At 42.8% G+C, this 20,779-nt stretch overlaps 1 protein-coding gene and 1 pseudogene across 1 annotated transcript; both read right to left on the bottom strand.

Annotated features, from left to right (window-relative positions):
- Positions 1 to 12,252: 12,252 nt before the first annotated feature.
- LOC146889652 (taste receptor type 2 member 41) lies at positions 12,253 to 15,744 on the bottom strand. The gene has a single exon (XM_085683640.2). It carries the CDS (start codon positions 15,683 to 15,685, stop codon positions 14,759 to 14,761), a length of 927 nt encoding a protein of 308 aa, XP_085539766.1. The 5' UTR covers positions 15,686 to 15,744; the 3' UTR covers positions 12,253 to 14,758.
- A 2,706-nt stretch (positions 15,745 to 18,450) lies between these two features.
- Positions 18,451 to 20,562, bottom strand: LOC146889651 (protein NipSnap homolog 2 pseudogene; annotated as a pseudogene).
- Positions 20,563 to 20,779: the final 217 nt, after the last annotated feature.

The following is a 20,779-nucleotide window of genomic DNA, read 5'->3' as shown; positions in this document are numbered from 1 at the left end:
GGTGGACAACCCTGAAGAAATGATTACTCCAATTATAAGAACTCTGCATGTGTTGTTACAATTCATGGTCTGGCAGTTATAACGAGGTAGGCAAGAATGTGACATGATAGGAGTGGAGCTGAAATACTATTTACAAAACAAGTGGGCAAACCATCCCTCCATCCACAGTCACCAGCGACATGGTTTGAAATTGTAGTCTGGAAAACATAGTTGGTTTTCTCAGGCAAAGAAGATAGAGTTTCTCGGAAGTACTAGGAAATCAATGTTGATGTGTTTTCATTGGGTCGTTGTTTCTCATACAGTTTGAAGAGGAAAGCACTCAATGCCTTTGCTGCCCACTCTAAAGTGATCATTGTCACATGATTCAGTCTATCCCCAGTCTAAATCCCAAGACTACCCACAAAGGACAAAAGTTCACACACTACATTGTAAACCCATACCATATCAATATATGTAACATCACATGCATGCATGCATACATGCATACATACATACATACATATATACTCAAGCCTCTATGACTGAGAGCCATATGACATTAACTAGATAGCTGAGCGCTAAACTAAAAGTGCCATATTTAATTATAGACTAATACATTAGAAATCACATGCCCTTTGGCTTTCTGTCTTCATGCATGAACATAAAGAGTAACATGATTCACAATTATCCAGCTGTCATAAATATGCACACATCACAGAAGTGTGTTTCTGTGAGAAGAAAAAATGGGAGAATTGTTATCAGTATTGAGACTTCCTATCAGGAGGAGGCATTCAGACTATGGCAATGGGAAAGGAATTAAAATGAGCCTGGAAGGCTGGCTCAGATAACAGAATAGATGCTGGAGTTTGAGAACAGTCAAGAGAGGAACAGAGTTTCAGGAAGGAATAAGCAACATAGAGAAAGAGTTCTAGAAATCGGGACTCAAGTCTTTGACTAAACACTAATTTGATTTATTGACGAGTGAACACCCACAAGATGGGGGGGGGGTGTGAAGAGACTTATGAGGAAAGAAAAACTGCAGACTTATGGACAGCCTCCATATCCCACATGGAGACAAAGTTCATTGCAGCTCTCTTCAGCCAGAGTGAGCAAGCATTGCTGATAATAAAGAACACACCACAAGAATGGGGAAAAGCTAACACATAGGAGGTGAGAGAGTTATCTCTAAAATGGCAACTATCTTTCATTAGTCAAAAACCATAAAAAGGTTAAACTAATTTGTGAGTTACTGACTTCCAGAAAAAAAAATGTGGTAAATTAATACAACAAAAACAACTATGAAATTCCTTTAAATCCTTAATATTTAACATTCAATAAAATTTTACCAGAACTTTGACTTTAAATAAAAGGAAAATGTGATCTAACCTAGAATAATTCAATCAACCAACACAGATGTAGACACAGAAAAAAACTCAAGGGAACTTTAGAATAAAAGATAAAATATCTAAAGCTAAAATTTCACTAGACTAAGTAGATAGCATTTAAGCACTGCTCAGTAGAACAGTAAACTTGACCTTCTTGAATGTGTAAAGTGAGTAACAAAAGTTAAGGATGACAGAAAAGCAAACAAACTTACAAGAAAATATCCAACACCAGGTCAACAGTTGACTCTTAATAAATGAACAAGACAACAGAAAGTCGGTCAGTACACAGATGTGGAAGATGGAAACAAGATTGTCTGACAGTGTTTCTTAGTGACACTTGAGGAAAATCCATTCAGCACAAGCAGGACAAAGATCATTGCTCAGGACTAACAATGGATCAATTCATAACACAAGTCTCATAAACCCTTAAAGGGTTGAAATAATGCAGAGTTTGTATTATCAACACAAAATAATTCTATTAGATATCAATGCCAGAAAGATATTTGGACATCCCCACAAATAATTGGGTAATAAACAGCACTTATCTGACTGTCTGACTAACTGACCAAAAAAGAAATGAAAAAAAAATTGAAAATAGTTTGAAAATCATCACATAACATAGGCTGGGCCTACCAAATTTCCTTCTAAATATTTATCCATAGATTAGTATTGCTGTCAGTTTTAGTCAAAGGAGTTTTGTCCACTCCACCCTCCAGGGGGCATCAGTTACTGCAGAGACTCGTAACACTAAAAATAATTGACTGCTCATCCCTAAAAGGAACATCTATACCATTTCTTCCAAAGCTCAGGGAGCCCTGAAGAAGCTATGTGGATAGGGCAGGAGGAGTGGGGAGTCTGAATGTGTAGACCAGAGGAAGGAATGGAGGATTGTGGAACACTGCTTTCCAGGCATGGCATGGGCACTGTGCTCATGAACTCACAGTGACTATGCTTGCCTGCACAAGACCTACACAAGAGTGAACTCATAAAAGGCAGAGATGTCCATGAGTTCACTCCCATCCCTGGGGATTGATAGGCAAGTGAGGGTTGCTAGGGAGAAGAGTTTCATGAGGCCCTACCCATGCCTGAGAATCTATAGGTAGGTAATTGTTGATGGGGAAACGGGAGGCATTTAAAAAATGTATCCAGTGATAAGATGACTATCAGCATTACATTTAATTGTGCACTACACCATGCATAACTAAATTCATTGGAGAACGAAGGTAAAGACATGAAAGTAGAAGGAAGGAAGGAAGGAAGGAAGGAAGGAAGGAAGGAAGGAAGGAGGGAGGGAGGGAGGGAGGGAGAGAGGAAGGGAGGGAGGGAAGGAGGGAGGAAGGAAGAAAGGGAAGAGAAGGGTAAGCAGGAGCAGGACAGAGGCAAGAGAGAGTAATAGGGTGAGTATGTTCAATACACATTAGGTGCAGGAATGAAAATGCCATAAACATGTCTTTGTACAGTTAGCATTTGTTAATAAATAATAATAGCTAAAATATTCTAGAAAGATCTATCATCTTAAAATGGCAAATTCCTTAAGAAATAAAATCACATAATACAAGAAAAAAGTCTTATATAATTCCATAAAACTTTATACAAGAGCTATTACTACTTTTACCAACATATCATTAAGATAGATTATCTTTAGACAAGGGCATAGTGGGAAAAACAATGAGGAAGGATGGAGATATTGTTTTTCCTCAATCTCTTATGTACTGTTTAAATTTTCTAAAGGGAAAATATTACTTTCTCAAAAAAATTAAATATGCATGCTTCAGAAGTCATTAGCCTTGGGATTGGATGGAGGTCTTAGCTGTGCTTGCTTCTCTTACACAGTACCCAGTTTCTCAGAACCCATATGACATCTAATGATATTCTGTAACTCTAGTTCCAAAGGACCCGATTCCTTCATCTGGCCTCTGCAAGCACAAGGTACACACATGGTGCACCTTCAGACACACAGGCAGACATTCATACACATGAAATAAAAATTATAAAATATTTTTTTAAAAAAAAACCTTGTTAGCATTTCTTTCAGAATGAGATCCAATGAGATCCTAACCCAGGAGACCCTCTGGAGGCACCCCTGGGGATCTTAAGATGGGGACTGGTACATGCCAAGGCATTTTGAAGATCATCCTCTTCCCCCACTGCATAGTTCTTTTACTTCTCTGACTGCACAATGAGGGAACGGATCTAAAGAAGCAGCTTTTCCATACGGTGTCCACTTAGCCTGTCAGTTCACTAATTCTGTTGTGAAAGCTGCCAGAGTCAAATGGTCGTGTCAGACCCTGATAACAGAGTTTCAACATCATCAACGCAAGAGGCCTCATGCATATTTACTTGATGAAAGATCCCATAACAATGCATGCAGCCAAAAGTACAATCTTGTCGTTAAAGTCACTTATCTAAGGGCACCCTGTCCAAAAACAGCCAGTCCTAGCTACAGCCTTGCAAGTCATCTCAACCATCATCAGTCACTGGTGTTCATTTGTTTCTTAGCAACAACCAGTGTACACATCAGCACCATGAGTCCCTATAAGCAAGGAATGTTTATTTAAAAAATCAAATTCATGTTTTGCTTTGCAAAACTCGCCTTTGCCTCAACTTCTCTAAATGTGCCCGTGGTCCACCATCACATCCAGATCCCAGATCACAATGTTTTGTCACTCATGGAAAAAATATGTAAGAGCCTCACTGTGTGTTCTTATTTTAGTTCAATCTTACATAGCAGTCTCTGTTTAGAAAGTAGAGGGGCAGAAAACAAAAGGGGCGGTGTGCTAGGGTTTTAAAACAGGACATTACAAGTCAGAAGACAGAAGTAAAACATTTGGTAAAGCATTTGGTAAAGATGTTCCTCTATAATTTTACATACAGCTGCTAAGAAGATTGGGTGTCCAGGTATGTGGGCTCTAACTATGGAATGGATGATTCCTTTTTACAGATTAAACTGAAAACAGTCATATGATTGGCAAGTTCAACCACAGTCCACTGTCCATTCTAAAGCCCATTTTAGCCATTTTCCTATATAACTTTATGGCAATTCAATGACCCAACCAGCCTCAATGGAGGAGTATCCCAACAACTAAGTTTTTCCAGAGATCCTCCCCACCCCCAAGCCACACCCTCTGCTACCTCCCAGGAGACACTGAGACCCACCAGTCCTGCCCCATGAGAGACAGCACAGCTGGTGATGTCGGAAGAGACTGGGTGCTATGACCCAGACCCACCTACAGCCCTGCATCAGTCTAGAAAGGAACCCTGAACCCATCACTTCCAAGCTCTGACTCTCCCTGGCATTATGGTTTGAGACAAACAGTGAGGCCCAATGCATGACCTTCATTCCTCTCCGGGAGCCTCTCTTGTTATTGCTTTGACATGAGAATGTCGGGGGGTATCCTTGGCTCTTAGTAGGGATGCTTGTAGACCAAAGCTTAGTGCTAACCGCACTCACAATAAAATGAAAGCTTTGACCAAGGCCACAGGCCCCAGGTGCCAGGCTCAGAAAGTCAGCAGCTGGTGCTATGCAAAACCAGTTTCTCATCTCCACCCTCAAACAGGGTACTGCTTTCAGCCACAGAGCAACTGTCAGGAGGACGTGAGCAGGTGGAGGGTAGACTCCAGCTACTGCTCCACTCGCCACCCTCCTCTAACCCCATCTTCACCCTGTTAGAAAGGCTTGGGTCAAATAGTTCTTTCTGTTCCATTGGCTTCTATAAGCCATCCCTCATAACCTCAAAGTTAATGATTTTTATTACAGAATATTCTGAAGTTTATGGAGGACACTTTCATACTTCATCTCCTTTGCTACTCACCTGTGCTCACCTGGTCGAGTCTGTTCTAGAACAGTGCACGTGGCACAGCCCTGTAGCAGCTACTGCTCTGCGGAAGGTGAGATACCAGATCAGTTTCTCCTGACTCACCACAAATCCCTGAAACTCAGACAATTCGAATGAAGACTGATGACATTAGCTCCAAAGATCTCCAAACATGTTCCCTTATCCAAAAAACATATCTTAAAATAAATCAAAACTTGCAAGTACGGCGATCTTCACAGGCAGCCCCAGCATTTCCCAGGGAAAGGTGAAAGGATCCAGGCCAGCCAGGGCTACATGGGAAGCCTCTGCCTAACCCCTACCCAAAGAGAAAGGGGAGGGAGGGGAGAGAGTACAGTTAATGTGGAGGCTCTTAACTCAGCTCCACAGCCTAACTTTTGAAAACATGAAATCCACTAACATACTCATTGTGGTCCTTGACAGTGGAGATCTGTACTGAACTGCTCTGGAGGGTGACTAGGCTTCCCAAGTTTTCAGAGCTTCCGGGTGACTACAACACGCAGCCAGCACTGAGAGCTTGCTATGAGGTTTATAGGAATCCAGATGGGCTGTCTAGCAGGCAACCTTCTCTGTGTCCCTCTCTCCCCTTTTCCTCATAACAGCCCTTTGCACTCCCCCCAGCATACTGCAGAACGATATGAGATGAATATTGAAACGAGCAGTGGGGAGTTCAGGGCTGTGGCTCAGTGGCAGAGCAATTGTCTAGCATATAGGAGGCTCTAGGTTCAATCTCCAGTGCTAACAGAAGCGGGAAGTGGGAAACCTTTGAAATGGGAGCCAATAGGACTTTCTACAAATGAGGGGGAAAGATCACTTATACAAAAGAGAGAGAGACATCTTTTATTCTTGGCTAAAAACCAGCAAACACAACAATGAGATGTTTTGAGGGCAAACATGCCTCTGCTGTGACAGAGAGTTTACCCACAACACCACCAAAGGTGTTGAGTGACACCTCCCTTGCTGACTTCATCTGTGGGCACTGCCGGCTTCCAAACGTTGTCATTGCAAGTGATGTGCGCGCTCATCTTTTATTAATCACTTTGACAGGCAAGCAAGTGCCAGCATTTCACCAAGGAGACCGTACAATCCCAAAACATAAAATATAATCGTGTTTGATACAATGTCCTATAGGAGGCCCCGATCTTATCAGCAGAAGATTAAACCTGATTAATCACTGGAAACCCAATGGTCGATTTTCTATTGTCATTGACCTTGCCTGAACTGTGGAGAAGCAAGAAGGACCTCAGCCTCTCTGCCTCTGCCTCTGCCTCTGCCTCTGCCTCTGCCTCTGCCTCTGCCTCTGCCTCTGCCTCTGCCTCTGCCTCTGCCTCTGCCTCTGCCTCTGCCTCTGCCTCTGCCTCTGCCTCTGCCTCTGCCTCTGCCCGTTAGTTAGGGCAAGGAGGAGTCCAAGAACACAGACTCTGTGCTCTGTGATGAGAGAACAACCCCCAGCACAAGCCTGAGAGGAAAAGCACACTTGCTGTGTAAACCTGGTCACCCGGTCCCCAGAACCAGCACAACGGTGAAAGAAGAGACTCCGCTTCAGAAAATCATTCTCTGACCCCGCCACCACCACGCCACAGTTCTTGGAAACACAAACACGCTCACAAAAGAAATTCAAAAGAAAACAACCTTTAAAGACACACTAACTGTGTTTAGCCATGGACTCAATGAAATTTTCCTATGAAACACACATTAGAAATGTTTGCGCTTAAAACTGCAGAGCTCTCCGAGTTCAAGAGCTCGGAATCTAGCGAAGAGCCTCCTCTCATACTCAGAATCCACGTCAAGGTCCTTTGTTCAGACCCAGACCATGAACTCCCACTTTGACTTGGTTTCCCCTAATTCCCAAGCAGACTGACCCACCTACTCCATAAGGGGCAGATGATACGATCTGGGTGAGTGAATTCATTCTAATACATTACTCCAGAAACAAACACATCCAAACTAGATTCTTTGTCCTCTTTAGAGTCACCAACCTGCTGGCCGTGCTCACCCTCCTTCTGGACCATCAACTCTATCTTCTCGTGTCTTTCCTCTGCCACCTCTTAGTAGTAGCCGTTCACTCCACCTCCAGAGAAATCCCCAGGATGAGGGCACTCTTCCTCATGGATAATTAGGCCCTTTTATTCCTACGGAGGACCTAGAACTTCTTACTCACTCTTGGTGAGACCAAGTTCCTGTAACATATTCATCCGAGACCACACACACACACACACACACACACCACCTGCCACATTACTCAGCAATGATGATCCCAAGGTTTCCTGTGACCTGATGGGTATCTTTTGTCCTGTGGGTCTAGCTAATTCTGCCATGGAATTAGCAAACACTACATGTATGTCCATCTGTGGACACAATGTGTTGAATCCTATGGTCAAGGCACAGCTGGCTCTCTCTCTCTCTCTCTCTCTCTCTCTCTCTCACACACACACACACACACACACACACACACACACTAGGTTGTGATGCAGGGCAACAGAATAATGATGCTGCCAATCAATTGTTGGAGTAAGAACTCAAGTATAGATAATTCAGGAGTAGAAAGGAAGGTCCTGGCCCTGGAACAGAACAGTTTTTACTAAGGCCAATAAAAAAAGGCATAACTCCACAAAAAAAGTGGGGTGAATGTTGGAGAGTATACTCTGACTTTGAAGATCTGAATAATAATGGCATGTGCTTTGGAATCTTTTTATAGTTCTGCTCTCTCCCTAATAAGATTCAAAAGCGGTTTATGCCTTCCAGAAATTTAATGCACATATTTGCTGACTCAGTGAATATCAGGATAATTTCCCTCATTTCTTTCATCATTGCCCTGAATACCAAGTTCTCCATCCGCAATCAATCAATCAACCATTCAACCAAATTTTACATTTAACAAATGCCTTTTTTGGTCTAACCCTGGCTCCTGTCATCACCACTATTGTTACCTCCCTCCTGTGTGTTGCAAGAATCCCAGGACCACACAGTCTTAGAAACGAATACCACATCAAACTCCAGCGAGTGCAACAGCCAATGTCAGGTGCTGCAAGAAACACGTCCTCCCCCAGCCTGGAGAGTAATGAGGAGAGATAAGAGATGAATGTCAAAATAAATAAATGAAACCGAATGCCAACATAATCCTGCAATCCCAGAAGTACAGTTTTCCAGTGTCAGTTAATGGTCAAACCAGACACAGTCAGAAAAGCTCAGAAGCTAATGTAGCTCCATTAGGGAGATAAGAAATCCCTGTGGTTTGAAATGGAATAAGAGGAGAGAAACAGGGTGAGCCTTGGGAAATGGTCAACTTCAGTAAACGACCGAGTGCAGGGAGATGGTTGCTCCTATGGCATGACCCAGGTGAGGAGGCAGACATCAGGAAGGCTCTGATGAGATGTGAATAAACCAATCCGGTAAAGGTCTCATCCTGAAGAGTTACGGGAAGGAACCAGAGCTGCAGAAGGGCTGTATATGTAGATCTTGGAAAATAAGGCCAAGTAGTTTTACATTATGGAAGTTGATGACATTGCAGGGGATTTGATGGGGATGGGACAACCACATCGACCACAGTACCTAAAAGCTGTCTTCCTCCATGCCTGCGGAACATACAGGGACAGAACAAATGATGCCTTATATCCCATCGTTAGCCCAGTGAGTTTTCATCCCATGCTTATGGGGAAGAAATAAGTAAGACAATATTTATGATTCAATTTCCCTTCACCATGGTGGACTTCATAGACTGCATGGGATGTAGGGGAGAGTTCAGAGACCAAAATACTGGTGAATGAATGGTCCAAGAATAAGAATATAAAAATGTAGATTCCGAAACTAGGTATGTAAAAATAAAAATATAAAGTTATAAGTCTAAGAGAACAAAAACAGACTGTCAGCAGCTGAAGGATTAACTATTAACAGTGGGTTATTTCACTTTACAACCCAAAGCTCTATTTACATAACCATAGCATCTCTCTGCAAACTGAGAGCTAGCCTACAGATATGAGCTGAGTCAACTTTTAGGAAATAGATATATGGCCTTTGGACTATGTATTATCCCTGCTATGTGAAACTGGCAGCATCAAAGGGGAGAGCACAGGGCTTCAGTAAACACCACCTAAAAGTACCAAAAAAGACAACAGGTTAAGGTGCAAACACTAGTTTAACTAAAAAAACTCTGTTAATGGAGATTGTAAAGTAAGACAATCTGTATCTGAGTTTTACCTTGAGATTGTAAAATTCCTTTGTTTAAATCTAATTCTTGGTGCCCCTACTATAAAACGGTGGGTTCAAAAACCAGCCTTTGCCACAGCTTTACAAAAGACATCTCTGGCTGTGGTCTCAGCTAGCTGATAAACTTTTTGTACCCAATGGAGATTTGTATTTTATTTTTTTCCTGGATTCTGGTTTCTGGAATAAAGTTTGCTTCTGGTTTATTAGACTTTGGTGGTCTGTCCCCATCTTTGTACGACGCCCTTGGACCCAACAGTGAACATACAGTCTAAAGTTATTCAGAGTGTAAAAATTGTTGGAAGTAAAACGGAATCTTGATGCTGAGAACTGAAGCCAAGGTACCACTAGCCACAAAATGCTTCCACTTTCCAGATTCAGTTTTTATTTTGTTTTGTTAATATCAGAAGACATCAGACCATCTGGTTAGCGCTCTGAAAACTTAGCAGAAAGAAACAGAACTGCTATGTCTTTCCTGTCATCTGTGAGAGCCACCATATCTGACCTCATGCCACACTTCAGAAGGGCAACTGCTGCCTGGAAAAGTCCCATCCAGGTGAGGCTGGTATGAGAAACCTGCTTTTCTGATAGTGATACACACAGGAGTTTGAATCTCACCAGCTGCTAGCCTCAACAAGAGTTCAGAGCATTTTTATGGAGAATAAGTCAATGTATGACGGCCTGAGAACAAAACTCAGCATCCATGGTCATTGAATGAGCAAGGACTCAGTCCTCTAAAGAGCAGTGAGGGGCAGGCATCAGGGCCTTGACTTAAGAGTATCTACAGAATCTCTTAGCGACAGGGAGAAAGCAAATGGGCTTTCTTAAGAGGCCTGATCAACCCACGAACAGCAGAACCCAAACTGCTGTCCAAAATAAAATCTCCCATTCAGCAATTTCCATTCCAAATAGCCCCCCACCGGGAATCCCACCACAGAAAGCGGGGAATCTTAGCTGGAACTACTGACAGATTTCGGGGTGTGTCTGCTCCTGGAATTATGTTTCCAAATGTCGATCTCACGCACACTTTTCACCTCATTAGGGAACTGCTCCTTGATGGCTGTCTCTCCCTGAGTCTCTGCCATGTAAAGCCCCGTCTTCCCGCTGTGTACACTGACAGGCCCTGTGCTTTCCCTTCCAGGCACTTTTCCCAACGTGTGGCAATGCGATTACTCGTCAGACACGTAATTCCTGACTCCCACAAGATTGCTGATTCCCTGAGGAGGAGGCTGCACCTGTGAGTCCCCGCGTTACCCCTGACACAGGTGCTGCCTTCGCATGCATATTTAAAAGTTTTAACTGAACCAGTTATCAAATAATGTATAGTATACATTAATAATGTATAATCTCTCATTCTGTGAGAGCATGCTTTCCTATTTTGTAGATTGTCTTCTATAAAATCTTTCTCGGTGTCTGTTGCCTTCAATCACAGCACTCTAGAAGCAGAGGCAGGCCGATCCCTGAGCTCAGGGTTGGCTTTATCAACCTAGTGAATTCCAAGCAAACCAGGGCTATGCAGCAGAGAGACCCTGTCAAATACAAACAAACGAGCAAAAACAAAACAAAACAAAACAAAAACACATAGCACTTTACCAGGTATTAGCTGCTGGTGAGGTGGGAACTGTAAACAGACCTTCAGAGACAGGCAGTGGATAGTGCAATCCTAATGCAGAACCTATCCAAACACCTGGTTTCCCATTGGTAAATTTTGGGGGGGGGGGGAAAGAAGGAAAGAGTCACATTTGGAAACTCCCAATTTTTTTTCCCCTTCAAAGATAAAATCTCTCTTAGATCCTTTATTTCACTTCCATTAACTGACATTAAAATACTGCTTGGGTGAAGTTTTCTATTAGAGCCGCACCCACAAGCAGCCTTGTAGTGAATTCCAAGCATGCAACCGTGTCAGACTCCCTCTCCAGAAGCTTCTTACCTACTGTAATAGTTTTCTACACCACGCAAACACACGCACACACACACACAGTGCTGCCCCACGTGACAAGGGGACAAGTGGGAAAACTGTGAGCAAAATGGGGACAAAAGGATAAGAGTCAGGGAAAGTCTTTGTCCATGGCCAGAAAATGTTCTTATTGTGCTCCACCTTCTTCACGCTGATGCAGGTCCAGAAGATAACAGCATTAGCTATAAGCTATTACAATTATGTTTAAGCCATGATGAGTATTCCTTATGTCATGTTGTGTTGTGTGTGTTTCAACCCTTACAACTATTAGAAGGTAGCTACTCCACTTAACATACCAAGAAACTGAGACACAAGGGGTTAATTACACTTAGATCATGCATTTCCACTAACATTGAGGATTTTCCTTTTTCGTTCCTTGTTTTGGTTGGTTGGTTGGTTGGTTGGTTTTTGTTCTAGAAACGGGTTTCTCTGTGTAGCCCTGACTGTCTTGGAACTTGCTCTGTAGACCAGGCTGGCCTCAAACTCAGATACACCTGTCTCTGCCTCCCAAGTCCTGGAATTAAAGGCATGTGCCAACACTGCCTGGCTCAAAGATCTGCACTTTTAACAGTTAAAACACTCAAACACCAAGAATAAAAACCAGGCAAACAAAAATTGGGCAGTGGTGGCACACGCCTTTTGACTAGAACTAGTGGGGCAAGGCAGATGGATCTCTGTGAATTTGAGGTCAGCCTGGTCTATAAAGTTAGTTCCAGGACAGTCAGAACTATTACACCGAGAAACCCTGTAAGAAAAAAATCAAAAAAGAAACAAACAAACAAAAAAAAACACTCACAATTGTATTTGTAATTTCCTACAAACCATTATGTCTCATAGTGAGTTCTTTTAAGTTTTTATTAAAATCAAGAAAAAAAATTTAAATTCCATGTGACAAAGGAAGAACTGATATCTACATTCAAGATAACACCAATCCTATCATAATGAATCATATAAATTATAAACATATAATACATCTTTTTTTAACTAACAGGTTGGCCAAAAATAAAAAGTGTGAAAATAAGCTGCTTGGTGGAGAGAAAGTAAATTGTTGCAAACCCAGGGAGAGCAATGTTTAGCAAAAGTTGAAAGGTGCACACCATTCGACAAAGCCCACTTCATAGAGTTTAGTCTATGGTTACTGTGAACACATGCAAGATTAATGTATTGTGTGTGTGTGCATATTTCTTGTGGAGTACGTATGTGATACAAGTGCATGCGTATACAGGTGTACACGCTCATGTGTTCAGAGCATACAAAAGTAGAGTGCATCTACCCTTTTCATTGCCTCACCCTTGAGATAATCTCACTAAACCAGAAGCTCTCCTTTCGGCCCAGGCTGGCTTACCTTTTAGGCCTTCTCGGATCTATTGGTCTCCATTCTCCGGTCCCATGGTTACAGGCAAGCACAGCTATACCCAGTTTTTTTGGTGGTGCTGGGAATTCAAATTTAGGCCCTCATCCTTGCAGAGCGAACCCTCTTATCTGATGACCCAGATCCTCAGTGCCTATACTGTCATAATACCGAAAGATAAGACATGACTTTGAGGACTACTGACAGGTGGCTGATGAATTCATGCTCCACCTAGACCACACAAACAAAGTGAGAAGGCTCAGTGTGTGCCCACACCAGCAGACCTCTGAGATACACTGTGAAGTGGGGAGCGAGGAGCTGAGCAACACATGGATTACACAACCATTTGCATGGAAAGACACAGAGACGGCATAGTGAGTAAGTCATTTGATTAGGCGTGTGGAGTTACCAGAGTGTAAGTCAATGGACTGCTTCCTTATGTAGGTATTAAGACAGAATAGATAGTTCTAGAAGCATACACGTAAAACTGCTGAAAGTGTCCCCCAGCAGGATAGGTAGAAGGGAGATTTTCCAAATACACTTGTCAATACAGTTTGAGTTCTTAATCATGTCAATGTATTACCCATAAAAAAGACTAAATTTAGCACGCAGAAGCCACTTACTTCCACACTACAGTCCGCAGCCCATGCTCGCTTAGTCCCATGTACCCTGCAACGGGGCACGTGTTTTTACTCAGGGGAGAATGCAACCTCTCTCTGTCAGGAACCCAGTTGTAAACTAGTTTCTGAAATTTGCATAGAGATGCCTTTTAGCAAAAGTTCTTCTTTCTTAGATGCCAGAATTTCCTGAATAACTATGAATACACACACAGGCATCAGTTTCGCCGTCTCCACATTGCAGATAAGGGTGTTGGTAACCACGAGTTCTGTTATTCCAAACTTAATTATAAATGTCAATTCGAATCACATATTACACTTCACCCAATGCAGACACACACACACACAGAGAGAGAGAGAGAGAGAGAGAGAGAGAGAGAGAGAGAGAGAGAGAGAGAGAAACAGAACGGCTACAATGGGGTAAAGCAAGAGCATTGAGCTGGCATAGACTACCAAGAGTTTTTCTTTCTGTCTTCCAAACAGCCATATTTAACCATATTTTTTTTCCAAAATTACATTTCAAACCATTTGTATAATAATTGGAGCAAAGTTCATTTTTAAATCAATATTTGGGACATTTGACACAGTTATTTTTGGAAATTGCATTTGCATGTAAAATAAGTGAGACTCTCGTGTCTGTTTTTCTGACTGAAAGGAACATGTTTATGCAGTGCAGATGTGGGTTTGCAACATTTGCTTGAGGGAAGTAAGGAGGTTCCCTAAGACAGTTAGGAAAATGAGGCAACCACATTGGTCTTTTTTGAAAGGAATAGCGGGCAGGGGAAGCTGCAAAGAGGAGAAAATTCAGGGCAGGGAAAGGAAATAGTAATGAGAAATAAAACAGTAGCAGCAAGAATTTCCCCAGTCATTGTCCCAAAACCAAAGCCAAACTTTCCAAAATTGGCAAGAGAAAGTAACTTCCATAGGGTGGAGAGTGACCAGGACTCCTAGCCCCGACCACAGAGGCCACAGCCGCCTGTCCCTTGGAGTTCCCAGACAGACTGCTGCTCTGCCCTCAAGAACACTGCTGCTTTCCATGCACAACTACAACCCAGTTCGGCTGAGATACAAATATCTTTTCTTTAACTCCCCAAACCAGCCAAGATGAGGTGATCCAGTTGATCAAGACTTTCACCTAAAGCAACAATCAGCAACAAAGGAATAAAAGACACAAAAGCAACAGAACATATTGCATTTTGCACTTTAGGTCAATACTGGCTGCTCAGGATTCAGAATCTCCATTTTCATAATTCCCATGGTAAGGAAGAACGCTGAGTCCCTGTGTTTTCTTCTCGGCTTTCCCAAGGAGGGAAGCCCACAGTGGGACCCTCATGTCCGCCTACGAAGACATTTCCATGCGGGTGAGTTCACTTCAAGGGTGGCTGACCTCCCCTGACTCTCCTCAAGGGGTCTCTGTAAAGAGATCGTGCCTCCTAAGCCAGCCAGAAACCCCTGGCCAACAGGAGTAGCTGCCTGAATGTGCCTCGAAACCTAAGATTATTGGTGATGAGGATGAAGGGATGCACAGACATGCACAAGTACAGGATGATTTGCCAGGGCCAGTACCACACGTTATCTGAGGAGATGACAACTGTAGCATCCACAACCATGGACACAAAGGACAGCGCATAAAGAAGCAGGAAGGAGATGAGTGACTTCAGCGCCCTGCTGTGAGCCTGGGTGCTGGGGTCCTGCATGCTGTGGGCATTGTGCTGCATTCTTTGGGTGTGTCTCCTGAGAGACTTAATCAGCATCAATATTGAGACCAGAAAGAGAGAGCAAGGAATGGACGTGGTGACAAGCTTCAGAGGCATAAAATAGTCGATTTCCAGCCTTCTGTTCCACTCCTTAAAGGTTGTGTTCCCAGAAATTTTTCTTTTTAAGAATGCCTGGTATGCAGAGTAGTTTCCCCAAAAGAACAGCAGAGTTACAATGAAGGACACCAGGATAGAGCCCAGGAGGAGCCGGGGCATCAATCCCGGGAGCCTCCACTTCAACCACAGGAAGGCAGGATGCGAGAAGTTGGCAATCTTGATACAGAACAGGACGCTGAGCCAGGTGCCAAACCAGAAAGTGGCTGAGTTCAAGAAGTCCCAGTGGAGACCAATGAGCTGCCGGGCAAGACCCCTGGAGTACTCAACCAGGTAGAGGAAGTAGTAGAGACTGTTCACAATCCCAACACACTGCTGGCAGAATCGGGAGGTGCCCAGACTGAGGAGAATCATGTCCAAGGGGAGCAGCCTACCGCGCCGTAGCCATTCCCTGCTCAGCATCAACACAATGAATCCATTGGCCAGGATCCCCAGGAACCAAAGCAGCACAAAGATCAGCATGAAGAAAACTGTCAGTGCTGGTAGCATGTCAGCCCTTCCTCCAGTCACCACGGGTGGCCCTGGATCCTGGCCTCCTCCCTGCTACTACCCACAGTCCCTCGCACTCCCTTCTGGAGACTGGGATGAATGGGTGGGTTCTGCATCTGAGCAAGAAGTTCAATGGGAAGAATGCTCAAGCCATAGATAAAAGGTGTGCTCTCGGCTCAGATATGATGCAAATATCCCTTGGGCTTGGGTACCATGGGGCACCAGCTGCTCATGATTTGCCTTCTCCGATTTTGCCTACATGCTACCACGCTTGGAATAGCATATATGGGGAGGGATTTTAGTCTTGGTAAGTGAGTTTCATCCTTCTTATCGCATCGTTGGACTATATGATCACACATCTTCCTATTAGGTGTAGATAGGTAGGTAGGTAGGTAGGTAGGTAGGTAGATAGATAGATAGATAGATAGATAGATAGATAGATAGATAGATAGATAGATGATTGATAGATGATAGATAGATAGATAGATAGATAGATAGATAGATAGATAGATAGATAGATGCGTACATAAATAAATGCATAGACATCCAGTACAGGGAGATATCTAGGAAAAATGGTCACACTAAAGAAGTCAGTCTTAGCTCACTCCCTGCCTTACATCTTCCTTACATCACTCATGAATAGCTGCCCCTTCAAGGTCAATACCTCAGTCTACCTTTCTACCCAAACCTCTATTTAAATCTCCCAATGACCACTGTGGAATAAGTAATTTATAACCATCTAAACTGCTCTCTTTCCAGGGAGACAATACATTTCCTTGTGGTTTGCAGGACTGAGTGCATTCGTTTCCTCCTGGGTATTGGTGGGAATGGATTTAGGTCCCATAAAGATGGAGACAGAGGCTGTCCCCAGACTTTGCTAAGTGAGTTATTTATGGCCACTGACTTCGTTAGACCAGCAGGGTGCAGTACGAGCAAGACACAAACAGTACAATTCTAGAATTATTGACTGAAAACACAGAGCTCTGTCGCAGATGGCACAGCATGTTGGGCTCCTTTGTTTAGAATCAAGACACAACTCTTACCAACTGGGAAAGAGTTCCAACAGAAGTCAGGGTTGGGGCTCATGAAGGCCACCTTAGATTTGTCTACCACAGCTTAGAAGACACAAGTGAGCCCCTGTCTACCCATACCAACATTAAAGAGTTGAAGGTCAAGCTGCCTTAACATGCCTGTCATTTCAGAGAGTTACATTGTTCAATTACTTTTATGCGTGACAAAGACACATAAGATCTACTCCTTCAGCAACTTGCAAGTGTGTCCTTTGGTATGAACAGCTGCTGTCACATGTCTCTCCATTTAGCCTCCAGGACTGAACTGTTTAGTGTGGCTGGAATGTTGTACCCCATGACCAACAGCTCTCCATCCATCCCCTCATCCTGGGTTCCTGACAACATCACTCTACTCTTGACTTCTGCAAGTTTGGTTATTTTAGCTCCCACATGTGAAGTCCTGCAGAGTTTGTCTATGTCTAGAGCTCTTTGCTTAGTTTCCTGTCTTCTGGAGCACAAGGCTCATATTTGTGTTGTCTTGAGTTGCAGTATTTCTTTTTTAATCAAAATGTTTTTAAATACAACATGTTAAAAATTAGACGTCTGATTGGAGATTGAGTCAGACTTTATTGGCACGTATCAATTTGTAGAGTAGACTTAATTCTTCAGTTCAATGGGACTTCCACATGTTAACAGCCACAACATTGGCACACTATATTAAAAAACAAAACCAAACGGAGACAGACAGAATACGCAGCTTTATGCCAACTTAGACCCAGGATGCACTGCCCTTCATACAAGATCTTAGAAGTGTCTTCTGTGAGCTTACCAAAGTAGAACCAGAGATCAGACGTCACAAACATTGACTTACAAAACAAAGGCTCTTTTCCAAGAGTTACTGGTTTTATAGAAAAGTATGACAAATAAAATTAATGCTTTTTGAAGTTTTTATTCCAAAATTGCAATTAGTACACTGGTTCATACCAACCCCTCAGGACACTGTGCCTTGTGGAGATTGTCTTTCTAATCAGGTGCACCATGACTACCCTTCTAGTTCAGGGTGATCAAAAGTTACAAAATCATAACATTGTCAACCATTGGGTACACTTACAATTTGTTCCTAGTTTGAGATTCAGAAAAATTGCTTAGGAAACATGGTTTAATTTGTATTTCTTCCTGAAGGAAGTTAATTTGTAGAAATCTGTCAACGTAAAACAGATTTCCTTTTTGATAGAATAAAAAATAGCTGATTCTTTTTCACAAAAAAAAATTTACTTACAGATGATTCGAATTTTAACTTTAGTTTTTGAGACAGAGTCTTACTATGGAAGCCATGGGTCCAAGTTAGTCTGAAGCTCTCCACATAGCCCAGATCGGCCTAGGACTTAACTGTAATTCTCCCGCCTCTGTTCCGTGAGTGCCAAGTTACCCCGCCCTGCTTCAAATTATCATGTGTTCCTGAAAGGCTGGTGGCTAAGGAACATTTGGTAAGCGTGGCTGTTTCACAGTGCTCCACTTAGTCCAATCCTCCGGATTTTCCTTCATGATTATGTAAATTATAAAGAAAAAAGTTCTTACAAGCTATGTACAACACTTTACACCTTGGTTTCCTTCTTTATTTCTTTACTTACTTATTTTAAGTACCAATCCCAGTTTCCCCTCCCTCCTCTCCTCTTGCTTGCCCCACCTTCCCCCACTCCACCCCCATCCGCTCAAAGGGGAGGGGAAGGCCATCTCTGGAGAAGTCAACTAAGTCTGATCCATCACCTCATTGAGGGTGGACATTGGTTTCTCTTTTCACTTGATGAATGGTTGAGATGAATTCATGACATCCATTCTTCATGGAGATGTGCGTAGTCACATAGAAGCTGGAGGGTCTTGGGCAGGATCATGATTCTGGACTCTACTTCCTGAATGATTGTGACCATGTAGCACACGAGTCTCTCCCAGGCATGCTGCCTTCTGTATGTTTTTCTTCTCTGGTCTGAAGAACTTTACAGGCAGTAATCACTCCATTCGATCATTGCTCCTGGTTGGAGTTGGTAGGACCTGAGTTCGAAGGTGTTGGGTCCGGCTCGTTCCAAAACTGATCTCCAACAACAGCCGATTCGATTCCTCCTGTAGAGAAGTAGTCACTTCTGGCCTTGTGGAAATTTACAAATTCCTGCTTTTCTTTGAGTTTCTTCACCACCTCTGTAACGGCTGGATAACTTCCTTGAAACATCCAGAGATGGACGGCTTGATCCTGCTCGCCACACTACATGTTCTGCGTCGCTACGAAGGTACAGCTGTCTCCTTGGATCCGCGATAACACTTCTTGACAAATTTTGTTGTGTGTGTCCAGGCATTCTTGCGTAACACTGTGAAGCCGTAACTTGTGCAGACTGCTTGTCTCCTTTTTTGGCTAGGAAGTTAGCGATGACCTTTCCTCAAACCAACCTCTCTGACAGATAAGGATTTTAGCCAGCTGTCCTCTGGAGCTCTGGGACTTGAAGACGTCACTCTCTGGAGCCACGGCAGGCCCCCTCAAATAAGCAGCACTCGATCATCTTGCTCCAGAGCCTGAAGCTTCTACCACCTGAGTGCTGCCCATGACAATACTACCCAGTATTTCATTTTTTAAGGCTGAATAATATTCTATAGGGATCATGTACCATGTTTTCTTTACCAATTTACCTATTAGCACTTTCTTATTTTGTCTCCATGTCTTGGCTGCTGTAGCTGACACTTCAATGGACCTGAAAATGCTGCTATTTCTGATACAATGATTTCTTTTTATTTTATTTTTAAAATTCTTTTTATTGAGCTATATATTTTTCTCTGCTCCTCTCTTTTCCTCTCCCCTCCCCTTCTACCCTCTCCTATGGTCCCCATGCTCCCAATTTACTCAGAAGATCTTGTCTTTTTCTACCTCCCATGTAGATTAGATCCATGTATGTCTGTCTTAGGGTCCTCATTATTGTCTAGGTTCTCTGGGATTGTGAATTGTAGACTGGTTTTTCTTTGCTTTTGTCTAAAAGTCACTTTTGAGTGAATATATATAATATTTGTCCTTCTGGGTTTGGGTTATCTCACTCAATATGATGTTTTCTAGATCCATCCATTTGCCCGCAGTTTCTTTGGATATTTGCTGCTCTGGTTTGGATATGTTTGGTCCACACCAAAACTCATGCTGAATCTTGGTTCCAGGGTGACCATATTAAATTGTGTTGCGAACTTTCAGAGGTGAGTAGTTCATTAAGAGAAATTAAGTCTTTTTTCTCATGCATGTTCTCACTCTTGTAGGAAGGACTGTATTGGACTAAGATATAACATAAACCCAGGAATGGGACTGTTGAACAATAAAGTAGCTCGGTTTGGGTTTCACCTTCTTTCTCTTTATCTGTCTTTCTTTCTTTTGCTCTAACATCCATATTATTTACCAAAGTTGCTGTGCCAATTCATATTCCAACCAGTGCATACAGGACCTTGTTTTCTCTGCCTCCTCCCAACACTTATCTCTTTTTGGTAGCCACTAACAGGTGCGAGGTAATGCCTCTTCATGGTCTGGATTCACATTTCCCTGAAGCTCATGGCTCCGAGCACCTCTCCGCACATTTCTTGTCTGTATGCCATTTTGAAAGACAATCATCTCCTCAGCTCCTTTGCTCACATTTAAATCAAGCTGCTTGGGGATGATTTCGCTATTGAACTGTGTAATTCCCTTACGATTTTCTTCTTTCTCAGTGAAAACACAAGCCATTCTTTCCACATTGCATGCTATTGGCACCTGAGTCAAAGTTCAGTGGTCCGCGTGTGTGTGAACTTGCGTCTGAGCGCTCGGCTATGTCTCCTTGGTCTGTAAGTCTGCTTTTGTTCCAGCGCCATGTTGCTTGCATTCTTTTGGGATAGTTACTAGAGATTTATTGTGTCCCTGCTGTTTTATGTTTCTTTGATCTTCCACGTCCCATACAATCTTATGTGCGATGTTTGTATGCCTGAAGAAAACTTATCTTTTCCACTGGGTTGAGTGTTTTCTTTCTGTTCATGAACTTTTAAGTCTGCTAAACCCTCTTTCTCTATTTGGATGATGTCCTAAAGCTCA

The sequence above is a fragment of the Myodes glareolus genome, chromosome 25 (genome assembly GCF_982192425.1).
Source record: "Myodes glareolus chromosome 25, mMyoGla1.1, whole genome shotgun sequence".
NCBI classification, from domain to species: domain Eukaryota; kingdom Metazoa; phylum Chordata; class Mammalia; order Rodentia; family Cricetidae; genus Myodes; species Myodes glareolus.
This window is presented reverse-complemented; position numbering and strand designations above follow the sequence as displayed.

Coding starts and splice junctions, on each gene's coding strand:
- LOC146889652 (XM_085683640.2), bottom strand. CDS start 15,685: ATGCTACCAGCACTGACAGTTTTCTTCATGCTGATCTTTGTGCTGCTT.